Genomic DNA, 16,133 nt, shown 5'->3' on the forward strand with positions numbered 1-16,133 from the left:
CGCTTTTACGGCTATTGGGATCTGACATTCGTCGCCATGACATCTGGTGGTCGAAAGTGAAAGCACTGGACTGTATACAGATCTCGTGGCATTGTACAGGCTTGACGTGTGGTCGTACTGGCTTTGTATTTTTATTAATATGAAATTTTCTCTGCGTTGTAAATCTACGAGCAGAATTAAGTGTTCAGTTCGCGGTGGTAAAAGTAAGATTAATCGAATTTAAATGTTCGATTTCATCTCTCGAAAATTTAATTTGGCAGTTGGATTTTTGATATTTTTTATTTTATTTCACATAATGAGTAATAGCAAGTAGTTTATTAAAATGTTAAACACATATATCATCTTATATCAACTTTTAAAATAAACTTTATCACATTAACATGTTAACATTAATATAAATATATACTCATTCTTTTAACTTTTTCTATATATATCTTATAATTCTACATCTAATAACTTCCTATATCTAATGACTTGCTATATCTTCTAACTTTTAACCCTTTTCTATTTCTGAAAACTTTTGTATATAATCTTTTATATAATCTTGTAATCATTTCTATATCTTATAACTTTTAACTCTTTTATAATCCTATGACTCAATGTTTTCACTAGCATCTTTTATTAAACTTTCAGTTTGTTTGAAACGCACGTAAATATCGGTAAGATAGAGAGAGAGAACTACAGCCATCTAGTGTTTAAGGAAAATTACTAGAGGTTCCATGAACACACACGAGAGGGCGGGTTATGCCTGCTTTGTTACTACATCAAGAGCGCTAGAGCTGGTAACACTGCGCACCGATTCCCGCGTCACGCGTGCATCACGTGATGAGGAAAAGGTGGGGAAGAGCGAGAGCGCGCGTAGAGCCCGGCGATCCGGGCATTCGAGAACAGTCAGTCGTTCAGTAAGCATCCTTTCACGAGCCACGTATTGGGCCTTCCGCCATTTCGAAGTTTCTAGAAGCGAGAGAAGTATTCTCGACGAGCGAACTATAGATACGCGAGTATCTATCTACCTGAAATTGGATCTCCATCTCTACTCAATGCAGAGAGGACTTTGAAGGAAGGCGCCTACGGCGATTACATGGCTTCTCGCCATTTCTACAAGGCTTGGATGAACGAAGGCGGCCATTGCTGTAAAGTAATACCGCACGTACTCGAGGCAGGGCATCTGCCCTGTGTTCTCAACTAAAGTCTGGTATATTGCGTTGCCTTTTCATCGATCATCCGATCGACCAGTGCCCGCATACGGCGGTTTTCTACCAAAAGGTAACATTCAGATTTCTCTGCCATCGATCACCCTTGAGCCACGAGACGTTAGTCTCGTGGAAGATCGTAGATATTAATCTACGACCTATTCGATCTTTGATTGCAGGAAATCACAAGATTCTTTCTTTTCTCTTTGTGAGAACAAGCTGCTTCGGCAGATAAGATGCTACGGCAGATGAAGGCTGTTGCCACATTACTCAGTCGATTCCGGAATCATTGCATTTCTGTCCATTGTGGAACTTAGACGTCTGTGCACAGAATTCTCTATTAAAGTTTGCAACCATACTTAAGTACAATTTCTATTGTTACTAAATTTACTATACTTTATACGTTCATTTGTGACATCGCATCTTAAGCGCCACAGATACTTTTACTGTTTCACTGAAAGTAACGTACAAAGATTGATAATCTTATACTGTTCTGTAAATATTTGCGAGATAATCTTAGTAATATTGCGTGCGGCGTATATTTCATTCAGTAATTATTGCGCAAAGTTGCGTGATGACTTCTATCTTTGATGCACATTCTCGGTGCATAAAATTACTTTTCACTTAATTGCATAAAGGCGTACTCATCTAAATAATTGCGAAGACGCATAAATTTCAATGCGTACTATTAATTTCAAATTGCTCTTCTCTTACGAATAAGAGATTTAATGCTTATTTTCTGCCATTTACTATATTTATGTGCGTTCTATTACATTTGATGAAACTACATAGAATAATAACTCACTCATTTTGAAGGTGATTCTAATAGAAAATATTCAATAGAATATATTCATTTGAAATATCAAACGAGCTTTACTGTGTCATTAATTGAATTTAAACACTCTTCATTCTTCCTTTTATGAAACGAACCAATCTATATTTGATTATAAACTCGTGAAAATTATTCTATGTAAGAATGTTTCACATTTACTTATATGTTTATTTGATTGATGATTTCATATTTGATTTGACTATGTTTCTGATGTTTTGACTAACATAATCGGTTCTGTGATAAAAGAATAAGAGACTTTTGCTAATAATTACATACTCAATTTGCAATTCCTTATATCCTTTCTATTATTAAATAAGGTGAGATCTGTCAAACTTTGAATACAGAACAAGTCTCAGACAGTATGATTATGAAAGTATTCACAGAATGGATTATGCTTTATTGATTTAACATGTATATATTTCATGATGTATAAATTATTTCTTATATTTTTGCGGCAATTCAATTTGCATTCGATACGTTATTAAAAGCCGGTATCAGACTACGCATTGGAGATTAAGATTAAAGATTGAAGATTAAAGATTGTTCAATCACACTAGCAACGCATTGGAGATGAGATTAAAGATTGAAGATTAAAGATTGTTCTATCACACTAGATTCTGACGTGCGATTGACAATATGGTGGTTATAGGAATTAATAAACATGTCTCATAAAACTGAACGTATAAATATTATTAGGAGAAGAAATTTAGCCATTTCTCTTCTCTTAGCAATTGCTATAGAGGAAGAAGAAGAAAATAAGCGTTCAATATGGACAAATCCTTATTTATTAAAAAGAAAAAGAAGAGGTATGCATCATAATCTTTTTACGGAATTGGCTTTCGAAGATCCAGAAAGATTTAGAAGGTAAAAAATGTATAATATACATATATTAATAGTTAAGAAAGCTATTTCTCTAGTTTAATTTATATTACAATATTTTTATATCAAGTGTCTTAAATACATATATTATAATCTAATGTAGATATCTTCGCATGAACGCAACTTTATTTGAAAATCTTTTGGAAAAAGTCACTCCTTTAATACAAAAGCAAAATACACATTTAAGGGAGAGTATTCCACCGGCTGAGAGGCTCTCTCTCACTTTGCGACATCTTGCAACAGGTTTTTTTAATTTGTTTGAAATAATAAGTTTGTGAACAATAAAGCGGGGAGCACACACTTCTGCACAACGCATAATGCTCAGAATAAGAAAATTGATTGGTCCATACACATATGTGCATAAGGAAATAGACCAATCAGTTTTCTTATGCTTACGTATTATGCGTTATGCAGAAGTGTGTGCTCCCCGCTTAAGTTTGGAATACTCAACACGTATCAATAATGAAAGCAATGTTATTTGAAACATTTACTTTTAGGAGAATCTCAAGAATCTCTTCGTCTCACATACCGGATTGGTCAGAGTACCATCTCTGGTATAATTAAAGAAGTGTGTGTTTTTATTTTTATTGTATTAAAAGAGGAATATCTCTCTCTCTCTTAGAATGCCATCATGTGAGAATGAATGGAAAGTTATAGCTAATGATTTTGGTCATCGGTGGAATTTTTATAATTGTGTCGGAGCTATGGATGGCAAACATTTTAAAATTGATCCACCATTACAATCAGGATCTTTATATTACAATTATAAAAAGAGTTTTTCTGTTGTATTATTGGCTGTTGTGGATGCACAACTACGATTTATATATATAGATGCTGGCACAAAAGGTAGAATCAGCGATTCTGGAATTTGGAATAAATGTTCTCTTAAAACTCATCTTGTACATAATAACCTGAAAATTCCTAGTTCAGCACCTTTGCCCAATACAGAAAAAGAATTTCCTTATGTATTAGTTGGGGATGGAGGCTTTCCTTTAAGTACAAAGGTTCTTATTCCTCATCCGCGATATTTATGTAGTGGTAGAAAAAATAGAAGAATATTCAACTATAGGTAATTTTTTACATTAAAAAATCTAAAATATATTTTTTATGTATTAATTAACTTTTTAATTTTGTTCTTTGTCTTAAAGATTATCCAGAGCGCGACGTTGTTCTGAAAATGCTTTTGGGATATTAGGAGCTAGATTTCAAATTTTTAGGTCAGCAATGCGGTATGATCCTGATAATGCGACAAAAATTATACTAGCATGTTGCTGTATACATAATATGTTAAGAACTGAAGTGGTGGGAAGACACATGTACACTCCTCCTACATTTCTTGACGAAGAAGACGAGCTTGCGTGTAGATTTCAGCCAGGAGAATGGCGACAAGAGCCTACTCTTGGAATGATAAATTTAAACAATCAGGGGGGTAACCGTCATGCAAATGCTGCTCTTCGACTTAGAGATGAGTGGTGTGACTATTTTAATGGAGTAGGGGCGATTCCATGGCAAGAACGTATGATTGACGTTAACACATTTTAAGTTGATTTTTTTATTTTATAATAACATTTTATAATAGATTTGGTTCAGTTAACTTTCTTTTTTTCTATTTTAGCGTATAAGTAATGTAGCGTAATGTAATATAATAATGTAATGTAATGTAATGTAATGTAATGTAATGTAATTTAACAATTCAGTTGAACATTTGTTAAATAAAACATCATCTATATTTAAAAAAATAAGAAAAAATAAAACTTAATACATTTGTTATCGTGGCAATTAATAATTTGCAATACATTTTAAAATTTCTTGTTCACAACGTTTATGACTAACAGGACTCATTTCACGTAATTTTGCTGCTATAAAATTGCCAAAATGCTCTGCTGAGTCACTTTGAGAGATCTGAGGTTGACTAGACAGTTTTTTAATAGCTCCAAGTGCCTCTTCTATTAATGTTCCTCGCCTTTTTTTTGTTACACCTCTTTTCATATACAAGTTTTCTTTATTGTGAGATGTTGATGTTGAGTTGGAAGAGGAATAAACATTTGATGATAAACTATTAGATTGAGATTCACAAGAAGACGACGCTAAAGAATTTGGTAAGTTAGTCTCAATTACGCAGGATGGAGTCGCATCTGAAGAATTTTCAGGAATATTAAATACGACACATTGCTGAAATTAAATATGTAGTCAAAATAATGCACTGTATCATAAACTGCTCACAATAATTAAAAATGTAAAATTAAGTAATTTTTTAAAAAATATGTATTATTTATATATATTATTTATTATTTTGAAATATGTGTGTGTGTGTGTGTATTATTTATATATTTTATTAATATTTGTATTTTATAATTTACCTGTGTATCATATAAATTAAGTTGTGTTTCATCCGTATTATTTTCCTGTTTTCTATTTCGCAATTGGAAAGATCTAATTGTTGATCTAAGTTTGACTGACTGACTGCCTGAGCACATGCCTTTTTTAAAAACAGCAGTTTATCATAAAGATTCCATTTTGGTTTAAAAATTTCGTCAGGACTTTTTCCACTGCATCTTTCTCTAGATTCACGCGCTTTCCGATTATTTTTCATAAAAGTTTGTTTCATACTAATAAAACGATGTTGTACCATATCAGCTGTAAGAATATAACATATACACTATTGGAAAATTTGTGTAGTTTTGTTAAAAAAGGTCCTTGTTAAAATTTTTGTGTAAAATAATCAACACATACGTGTGTAGATTTAACATATGCTTTCTATGTTAATAGAACTTTACAAATTTAAAATATAAAATTATTAAAATAATTTAAAAAATATGTTAAAGTAACACAATTTAAACGTATTTATTAAATGTGTTAAAATTTACAGAAAAAGAGTGTGTTGTTTTTACTTTATAACAGAAGCAAGAATAAAAATTTACAGAAGAAGAATGTTGATTTTATCTTACAATCTTAACTTTAACATAAAAATTATGTTAATTGTACACATAATTAACCTCAAATTACGATCAGAATAACATTTCCTTTCTATATAAAATATTTTAACATAGTATCGATGTTACCATTTAACACATCCATATTATATTAAACTGACACAAAAATTTGAGTGGACCATTTTGGACATGTGATTTATGTTGTATTTAACACAAATTTTCCAACAGTGTAGGTATAATGTAATTTGAAGAATGCCACTTAAGTTTATAAAATTAAAAAAATTTTAATTTATCTCGACAATGTATACTTTCTTTTTTTATTTTTATAAAACAATGTATATTTAAAAAAACGCAAATATAATTAAAACGCCAAATAAAATTAAATAATACACAAAAATATATAAAAGACTTTTTATACCATTGAAAGACGGTCCTAGGATTAGGGCTATTTCATGCCATTGGTTAAGTTTTAAATCGTTTCTTTTATATGCTTCACAGCTTACATCCCATAATATCGGCCATCTCTCAACTTCAAATATCAATTCATTTTCTTTTTCGTCAGTCCATATTTGTATTTTTGGTGGCATAGCTACAATTAATACTATATACTATTTATTTATCTATTATAGTGTCAATTTTAGCTATAAATATATTTATGTAACCTAACAACTATATCGAAAGTTAAAAAACGATAAATATTACTCACTAAACAAGTTCTTTTGCTTGAAATATCGAAAAAGTAAATTTGTTGGAAAAATGAACCTTTTTTGCTTTCTGTCATCTATATCGCACACTGAATATATCTACGATACCGCGCAACTATCACGTGACTAAAAGTCAGAGGGCTATTGGCTGAGATTGCTATTAAAGATTAAAAAAATAGATTGAACTCTAAAATTCAATCCCTAATTTCACTCTTAGGCTACTTCATTCTGATTGGTCAAAATTTTACCATTAATTCTAATCTTAATCTCCAATGCGTAGTCTGATAGCTCAGAATGCTCTGAACAATCTTTAATCTTCAATCTTTAATCTCAATCTCCAATGCGTTGCTAGTGTGATTAAACAATCTTAAATCTTCAATCTTTAATCTTAATCTCCAATGCGTAGTCTGATACCGGCTTTTATACGAATTGATTAAAGATACTCTTCTTTCAAGAGTCATTACAAGTCTGTGTCTCCTTCTCGGCCTCCATATAGCCAACGTCTCATACTGGGGCGTTTACACAGTTATTAAACAGATTTCATGCAACATAATGCCATAGTATACTTTTTTTTAATTCTTTTAACATTGTGGTAAGAAATATTTCATTTCGATTCACCCTTAGAATAAATGAATTTTTACCAAAAGTAGAATATATCACAAACGAAATTGACTTTAAATTGAGCACTGCCATTCCTAATTGCACCTGTCCATAATATCGATACTTTTTTTTCAAATAAATATTTTCTTTATCTTCAATTAAACTTCCCCCCCCCTAAAAAAAAATTTATTTGAAAGAAAAACATCGATATTATGGACAGGTGCAATTAAGAATGGCAGTGTTCAATTTAAAGTCAACTTCGTTTGTGATATATTCTACTTTTGATAAAAATTTATTTATTCTAAGGGTGAATCGAAATGAAATATTTCTTACCACAATGTTATAAGAATTTAAAAAAGTATACTATGGCATTATGTTGCATGAAATCTGTTTAAGATGAAAGTTCAATAAAAGATGCTAGTAAAAACATTGAGTCATAGGATTATAAGAGTTAAAAGTTATAAAATATAGAAATGATTACAAGATTAGGGGAGACCGGGATTATGTGTCCACACTTTACGCTTTTTTCAAGTTTACTAAAAAACTAATAAAGATATTTGGCTAAAATTTTAATGGCATAACCTTTCAACCTCGCTATTAAAAAAAAAACATAATTAGAATCGTTGATCTTTTAACATTTTAAAGAGGCGAATTTTTTAAGTGGACAAGTCAAGCGTAGACAGATGCGGGGCTATCTGTTCACATTCGAGGGGCTATCTGTCCACATAATAAAAAACACATTATTTATATATTCGAATTAAATTAGGCAATAAGAGCCGAACTTGATGTGCAGTCGATAAAATTTATTTTACAAAATAGTCAGAAGATATATACGTCGCGTACGTTTCGACCCTTTTTGGGGTCTTCAGCGCATTGTCTACCAGTACATTTAAAATTAGTCCAAAAATATAACTCGCGTTTTACACATTTAATAAATACTTATAATTACAACGAGACCTTCATTATTCCGCAAATTCTTGTCAGACGTTACTTCCAAAAGTCATAAGGGCAGATGTACACTCCGAAGCCTCCCCAGGTATCTCCGTGTGTAATTTCTTGGTTTGACCGCCAGGAAATTAAATTATGGAATCTCGTCATTGTGGATCGATAGATAGATACCTGTATCAATGTTCGGAGTAACAACTATGCCCTGCGATTGCATATCAAATAATCTAAGAGACGTAGTGCTACTTACAATTAAAGGTGTTATTAGTTAGCCAGAATCATTAGCCACGAAATTGCACAAGTGTCTAATAAAAAAGAATGTGTCTCGTCAACGTCACGACGAACAGTGACACATCAATTTATACAATTGTTACTATATTGTACCAACCAGGCTAATCAACCATGTGTCTTACACTTTCGAAAGTCCTTCGACAATGTTTATGTATAGGTCTGGTAAATTTTCAGTATCCGTTTGCAAGTTTATACCGTTTCTTTGTCTTTTTATATAGATCATTTCCGATAATAGCCTCTTGTTTAGAAGCATTTCTTTGTCTAGAATCCTTACATCATTCCAACCGAAATCATGATTGCATTCCACTCTATGCTCCGTCACTACGGAATTACCACCCCCACTTCTCCTTATCTGAGATTCGTGTTCTTTTACTCTCGTTTGCAGCTGTCTACCCGTCTGACCAACGTAAGACGCATCACAATCTTTACAATTAATTTTGTAGACAATATTCCTCATCGAAGAATTAGGAAGAGGATCTTTATGTACCCTTATGAATTTATTTAATTTATTCATACTAGAATACGATAATTTTACTTTTAGATCTTTCGTAATGTTCTTATATTTCCCCGTTAATGTGGGAACATATGGTATAGTAAAAAATATATCTTTATCTACACATTTCTCCTTTTCTGCTTCATGGAGGGTTCCAAAAAGATACTTGAGACGCTCATGCATAATTTTAAAGATGAACTCTAGAGGATAGCAATTTTTTATTAAAATTCGGACTATCAACTCCATGTTTTTTTGTTGAAATTGTGAATGTGACAATCTAAACACTCTATCAATTAAGCTAATGACCGTGCCTTTTTTTTGGCAAAGAGGATGTTGTGAGAAAAAGTTCAAGTATCTTCCAGAAAACGTAGGTTTGTGGAACCAATCAAATACCAAGTGGTTTTTAGAACGTATGATAGTAACTTCCAAAAAATTCAACCTGTCATCCACACCAATCTCCATAGTGAACTGCAGTCTCGGATGAAATGAATTAAAGATTTTTAACGTATGCGCACAGCTAGTGGAAGGCACCGCCATCGCAATGTCATCGACATATCTCGTGTAAAACGGAGGGATGAAACTTAATAGTTCTAGCGCTTTCCTTTCAAGGTCCTGCATCGTGATATCCGCTACTATGGGAGACAAAGGCGAACCCATAGGTGAACCAAAAGTTTGCCGATAGATTACCCCGTTAAACATAAAAAAAGTTGATTCAAGAACAAATCTGACCGCTAACAGGAATTCCGATTTCGGGATCTTGCAATTGGTGGAGGTGTAATCCCACCTTGATGTAATGCTTTCAATCACCATTTCGATTGGTACGTTGGTAAAAAGAGAGACAACATCTAAGGATATTAAGGTATAGCTCTCTTCAATATTCACCGTGGAAAGTTTTTTAACTAGTTCGAAACTATTCGCGATGTGACTCTGTCCCTTCGAAAAACTATTGTGCATTATTTTGTGCAGAAATGCAGCCAAGTTATATAACGGGCTATCCACCGACGAAACTATTATTCTAAATGGACAATTGTTTTTATAAATTTTAGGCAAGCCATATGCCCTCGGTAATATTCCATCGCTACAGTATAAACGTTTATATTCAGAACTCGTTATATATTCCGATTTTTTCCATCTCGATAACAATTCCCGAGCACTCGATGTTAGTTTTTTTGTAGGATCTTTCGTAACGACTTTATATGTTTCAGTATCTTTTAGTAAGTCTTCGATGCTTTATTTATATTAATTTCTATACTTATTTATAATATTATTTATTAATATATAATATTGAAAAAACTGCCTAGTCGTTGGAGTCAGAGAAGTAGTAGGCACTTTGTGTAGATTTTTTGACAAGTTTCCTGCGTAGAGCTGACTTTTCGTTATATACGGTGGCATCAAACTGATTTTGAGTCCGTTGCAAAATCAATGTGATGAGTTTCTTTTGTCCCCTCAATTCTTTAATCTTTTTTTTTCATTTGGGGCCTTTACTTTATCCTTGGCAGCGTTTGAAATAGAAAATACTCAATAATTTAGACAAACTCATATATTTAACTTGACGTGTATTTTTTAAATAAAAATTTGGTGACGTTTCTTGAATCGCAGAATCAAGTAGTTGCTCGTAGGTCACTTTTTTTACAGTAGCGAGTGAGAGCCCGAACATTTATTTCAAAGTTTAACGCTGTTTTTACGAAAAAATTCTCGCTCAATTTTTATTCTTTTAATGGCTCTAAATATAATTTTATTGGATATGTCTACCTTATCCGTCTTAAGGAAAGTCTTTCTTTTGTAGTTACGCACCATTATCTATTTATAAAAGAACAATTCGTCATTGAAGTGTGAACACATTGCCCCATCAAAAATAGGACAGATAGCCCCGACCACGTTTTTCAGTCTTTAACACGTTGCCAATTTTAGATAATGCGGAATTAAGATTTGACGCTTCTCACACCTGATAACTATATATTAATTGATAATATTATGAATTGCTTACTTTAATTTAAGTTAAACTAGTGTCGCACAGCAAATTTTTCGATCGTCGAAAAATGTGAATAATTGTTTTCGCTTTTCTTTTAACGTATATAGCGTCTGCGAGAGGCATCGCAAGAAAACAAACAACATTTAAATATCTTACGTAGGGCATTTTTCAACTACTTGTTACAATAGTAGAGACATCTGTCTCTTAAAACTTGAGATAGCATTACTGTGGACACATAGCCCCCGTAGACAGATAGCCCCGGTCTCCCCTATATAAAAGATTATATACAAAAGTTTTCAAAATTAAAAAAGTATACTGTAGCATTATGTTGCATGAAATCTGTTTAAGAACTGAAAGTTCAATAAAAGATGCTAGTGAAAACATTGAGTCATAGGATTGTAAAAGAGTTAAAAGTTATAAGATATAGAAATGATTACAAGATTATATAAAAGATTATATACAAAAGTTTTCAGAAATAGAAAAGGGTTAAAAGTTATAAGATATAGAAAGTCATTAGATATAGGAAGTTATTAGATATAGGATTATAAGATATAGAAAAAGTTAAAAGAATTAGTATATATTTATATTAATGTTAACATGTTAATGTGATAAAGTTTATTTTAAAAGTTGATATAAGATGATATATGTGTTTAACATTTTAATAAACTACTTGCTATTACTCATTATGTGAAATAAAAAAAAAATATCAAAAATCCAACTGCCAAATTAAATTTTCGAGAGATGAAATCGAACATTTAAATTACGATCAACCTTACTTTTACAACCGCGAACTGAACACTTAATTCTGCTCGTAGATTTACAACGCGGAGAAAATTCCATATTAATAAAAATACAAAGCCAGTAACGCAAAGCCAGTACGACCGCACGTCAAGCTTGTACAATGCCACGAGATCTGTATACAGTCCAGTGCTTTCACTTTCGACCACCAGATGTCATGGCGACGAATGTCAGATCCCAATTTTTGGTGGACTGCAACTTTTGCATGAAACATGATAAATGATTCGGAAACATTTCAAAAGAAAGCTTATATCTTCTATTTCACCAAGGAAAAATCTCAAGTTTTGAAAATATTATACATATATTGTGAATATAAAAAAGATATATACTTTATATACCCCAAGGGGTTTTAAAGGGCGTTTTTAAAGGGACGTACCCAACCCTATCCAATTCTATCCAATTCAAGGGGGGAAAGGCGTTTTTCAAGGGACGTACCCAACCCTATCCAATTCTATCCAATTCAAGAGGGGAGAGGCGTTTTTCAAGGGACGTACCCAACCCTATCCAATTCTTTTCCCTACTATTATCATTTTCCCTACTATTATCATTTCCTTTGGATCAACGGTTTAACGTCTCTTCCGAAAGACGGAGCCCAGTTTTCCACCTAGGGATACCTCTCTCCGCTAGATGGGGGGGGGGGGACGGCGTTTTCACTGAGAAATTCTCAGTGGCCTAGCGGGATTCGAACCCGGTTCTCCGGATTACGAATCTGGCGCTCTACCCACCAGACCAGCCGTCACTCCTTATATTGTGAATATATTATACATATATTTTGAAAATATTATACATATATTGTAATATATATGTATAATATTTTCATTCTTGGGGTAATTTTATTTGCAGAGGTTTGTGTACACTTGTCTGTCTGTTTATATCTCCCCTCCATAACTCGAAAAGTACTTAATAAAAAAAAAAATTTTATAATAGTGTTTTGAAAAGCTCTCGAAGTAAGCTACACGAATATGCAATTAGAAATGAGTTTTCATTAAAAATTTCAAGATAATCTTTACGTGACCTTGATATTCAAGGGTTATACTAATATTGCTATGTAATGCGTCACTTAAAACCCTACAACTTTTGTATAAAACATTTCTTTCGAAAATGCGTAGTTTTCGTAAAATTATGGGGTTTCAACACTTTGTACATCCTGTAAATGTATAGAAAGTATATCGTAACATGTGGGACTCACTTCAGCGGTGGACAGAAGACACAAGAACAATGAAAAAAGTTCATATCAACATGTGTCCTATTTGACTTTGTTTCCGAATTATAGTCATGTATGTACCTACTCCAGTAATGTTAAATAACGTTATAGGAAGTACTAAAAATGGCCATCTTCGACCTAAATGCAAGACTGCAGTCGTCGTGTCGTTTTCAAAATAATCCTGTATCTCGTAGGTATTTAAGTAATCGCTGGAATGTTTTCTTATCTGGAAGACATCTATTAGAGAAATAAACCTCGTATAGACATTTTGCTTCGGCTGTATTAAGCCCCTTGCACAATGCCAGGCAACAGGCAATAGGAACAGGGAATAGAAATCATGTATAAATGCAGAATAAACAGTGACACAAGCAATAGACACAGAGTTTCCGTCACGTTGGAAATTCTGTGCCTATTGCCTGTTGCCAACCAATCATAGTATTCGAATTTTTTAGGTTGTAATTAACGATTTTTTGGTTATTTCCTGTTCCTATTGCCTGTTGCCTGGCATTGTGCAAGGGGCTTTACAATCGGCAAGTCCATGCATCAAATGCATGTCTGCTATTTCCTGATTTGAATACTTATTCATTCTTCTAACGCACACCAAATTAATGAATTATTAAGTGGTTTTTAGCAAGAGAACGAACTGATTCAATCAATAGAATGTGCAATTAAGAAGGTCGGGAAATATTCAGGAGATATCGAGCATTATAAACAAATACAGACCGAATGTGGCCATTTCAAGCAACTATGTTAAGCAGTTCCACATTACTGGAGTACAAAATGACTATAACTCGGAAACAAGGCCAAATAGGACATATGTTAATATAAACTTCTTTCATTGATTTTTTGTCTTCTGTCCAGCACTGAAGTGTGTTCCACATATTACGATACATCCGCAATACACTGTTAAAAGAATGCCTGAAAGAGAAAAACGATAAAGACTGTAGAATAAAGAGCGCGATCACAAGAGATAAATTATTGTTGGAAGCCGGGTATAGTCCAGCGGAAATAATTGAATTAGAGAGCAGAGGATTAAACGTGAGTGGGGAAATAGTTAGGAAGCTGCGAGATGTGACTGGTCAGAAAATATATATTCAATGATATCCAAAAGTCAAAATATAATGTAAGTTACAAATTGTTATGTAAATTTGAATTACCGAGATATCTCGGCGTGAGCGGAGAGAAGGGTGTGCAAAGGATGGTAGCGAGAGTAAGATGCGGAAACGCAGAGGAATGTAATAAATATTAGCTGAATGAGGAGGCGAGAAAGTGTGTTTTTTGTAAAGAAAAATTAGGGAACCTGGAACATTTTCTAAAAGACTGTACTAAATTTGAGAAATCAAACCTGGAAATTAGAGAAATAACGGATGGAACTTGTAAACCGGAAAGCGTAGATTGATTAAATAGACTTGAGAAAGAAAAGAAAAGCGCTCTATTAAGGGATAGTAAATGAAAATTTGGAACGGCGTGCGTGCCGGTAAACTGCGTTAAATCTGAGCTGCGTTATTGTTATTGATGTAGGTCCATTTCGTGGCCATATAAGCTGAAATAAAACTTATTTATCTATCTATCTATCTATTACGATACATCCTGTATATATACAGAGTATCAGAACGCCCGTATCAGGCGTTTTTTAGGAACTGGAAAATTACGCATTTTCGAAAGAAATGTTTTATACAAAAGTTGTAGGGTTTAAAAATATCTATTTACTGATCTTATCAGTGTGGTCTTGGGTGGCGTCGCCAAGGGCAGGACAAGGTCACCTCGAATTTTTTAAATGGAATTCCCTATATTGTAGTATATCGTTTAAAAGGACAAAAAATAAGAAAAATTTTGGCCCAAACCAGAGGTCGATACGTTGATCCGTTCGAGAGTTATTTAGAGTCAAAGTTCGAAAAAGCCAATTTTTGATCTTAAATAACTTCCGAACGCGTCAACATATCGACTTCTGGTTTGCGCCAAAATTTTTTTTATTTTATGTCCTTTCAAATAATATACTACAACATAGGGGGTCGCATTTAAAAAATTTGAAGTGACCTTATCCTGACCTTGGCGACGACACCTAAAATCACACTGATAAGATCAGTAAATAGATCTTTTTAAATCCTACAACTTTTGTATAAAACACTTTTCTTGAAAATGCCTATTTTCCCTTAAAAAATGCCTGATACGAGCGCTCTGATACACCCTGTATATATATATATATATATGTTTTTGATTGATCAGTACAAATATCCTCACGAAGATAAATCAATTCACAGAAAAATTTCAAGATACACACCTCATGAGACTCTCCAGTTTGGCCTGCCTGTCCTTTGCAATTTGCTTGGCGGCTTGATTCGTATCCCAACCGGTTGCCTGCAGCGCGGCTAATACTTCTTGTTGCGACGCATCCACGGTGTCTTTCTGCACTTTCATGACTTTGCTCGCTCTAAACTCGTCGCTCAGTGACATCACCAATTGCTGAGAGGCTGCGGTGAGCGGTGGACTAGTGCCGAATGAGTGCTGATTAACCTGTAATAGATTCGTCTTGGCAGCAACAAAGTCATTCAATGTTGCCGATGCATTTTTAGTTGATGTAGAAGCTTCAGCTTGCAGTAGATTACAGGGTCCACTTAAGTTGCATTTGGCTGCGGGATAATGACTCTGCACGTAACCGTTCTGGCCAGATTTAAATGGACTCTGGGTCGTAGAAGGAGGAGGAGGAGGAGGGTTATAAATCGGTGGCTGTTTCAGATAAGGACTAAAGTCGCAAGTGTGTCCTGGAGTAGGCTGATTCTTGCCGGTAATACTCTTCTGTTGCTGTTGGCTGCTAGCAGTTTCCTGAGTATAATTTTGGCTGGGCTTGCTGCTCAGATTATTTGAATAGTAATTTCGGAGAATGTTCTGCCGAACAGTTTTATTGTAAAGTGTATTAAATTCATTCTGAGATAGCTGCTCTAGATTAGGAACCTGTAAAATAATAACAATTATAAGATTTATTAATTGTTAGATTTTAAATCCTAAAGTTTGTTAAAAATAAACTTGGTAAGCATTATTATTTTTACATTATCATCATTATTATTGTATACCAAAGAACAAAAACATTTAATTTCAACATCTAAAATATCTCTGTTATATGTACATTTATCAAAAAATCTATTTAAAAAAATTTCAAAGTTCTAATAAAAAATAGACAAAATTTTTACAATATGTTTTTTCTAATTAACATCACACCTGTGTTTTTTTAAACAAAAATATGATTTTTTAAAAAGAATATGCAGTCATATAATCTGTACAAATGCATATA

General features: G+C 33.2%; 1 protein-coding gene and 1 pseudogene across 1 annotated transcript; one reads left to right on the top strand and one right to left on the bottom strand.

Annotated features, from left to right (window-relative positions):
* The first annotated feature begins 725 nt into the window (after nucleotides 1–725).
* On the top strand, nucleotides 726–5,139 carry LOC139786873 (uncharacterized; annotated as a pseudogene).
* A 3,356-nt stretch (nucleotides 5,140–8,495) lies between these two features.
* LOC139786874 (uncharacterized) lies at nucleotides 8,496–16,127 on the bottom strand. Its single transcript, XM_071725994.1, has 2 exons — nucleotides 15,126–16,127; nucleotides 8,496–13,762 (listed from the first exon to the last, which is right to left on the bottom strand). Exon 2 carries the CDS (start codon nucleotides 9,822–9,824, stop codon nucleotides 8,496–8,498), a length of 1,329 nt encoding a protein of 442 aa, XP_071582095.1. The 5' UTR covers nucleotides 9,825–13,762; nucleotides 15,126–16,127.
* Nucleotides 16,128–16,133: the final 6 nt, after the last annotated feature.

The sequence above is a fragment of the Temnothorax nylanderi genome, unplaced genomic scaffold (genome assembly GCF_030848795.1).
Source record: "Temnothorax nylanderi isolate EJ_2023f unplaced genomic scaffold, tnyl_v1.0 TNYL_tig1177_pilon, whole genome shotgun sequence".
NCBI lineage: Eukaryota > Metazoa > Arthropoda > Insecta > Hymenoptera > Formicidae > Temnothorax > Temnothorax nylanderi.

Coding starts and splice junctions, on each gene's coding strand:
- LOC139786874 (XM_071725994.1), bottom strand. CDS start 9,824: ATGCACAATAGTTTTTCGAAGGGACAGAGTCACATCGCGAATAGTTTC.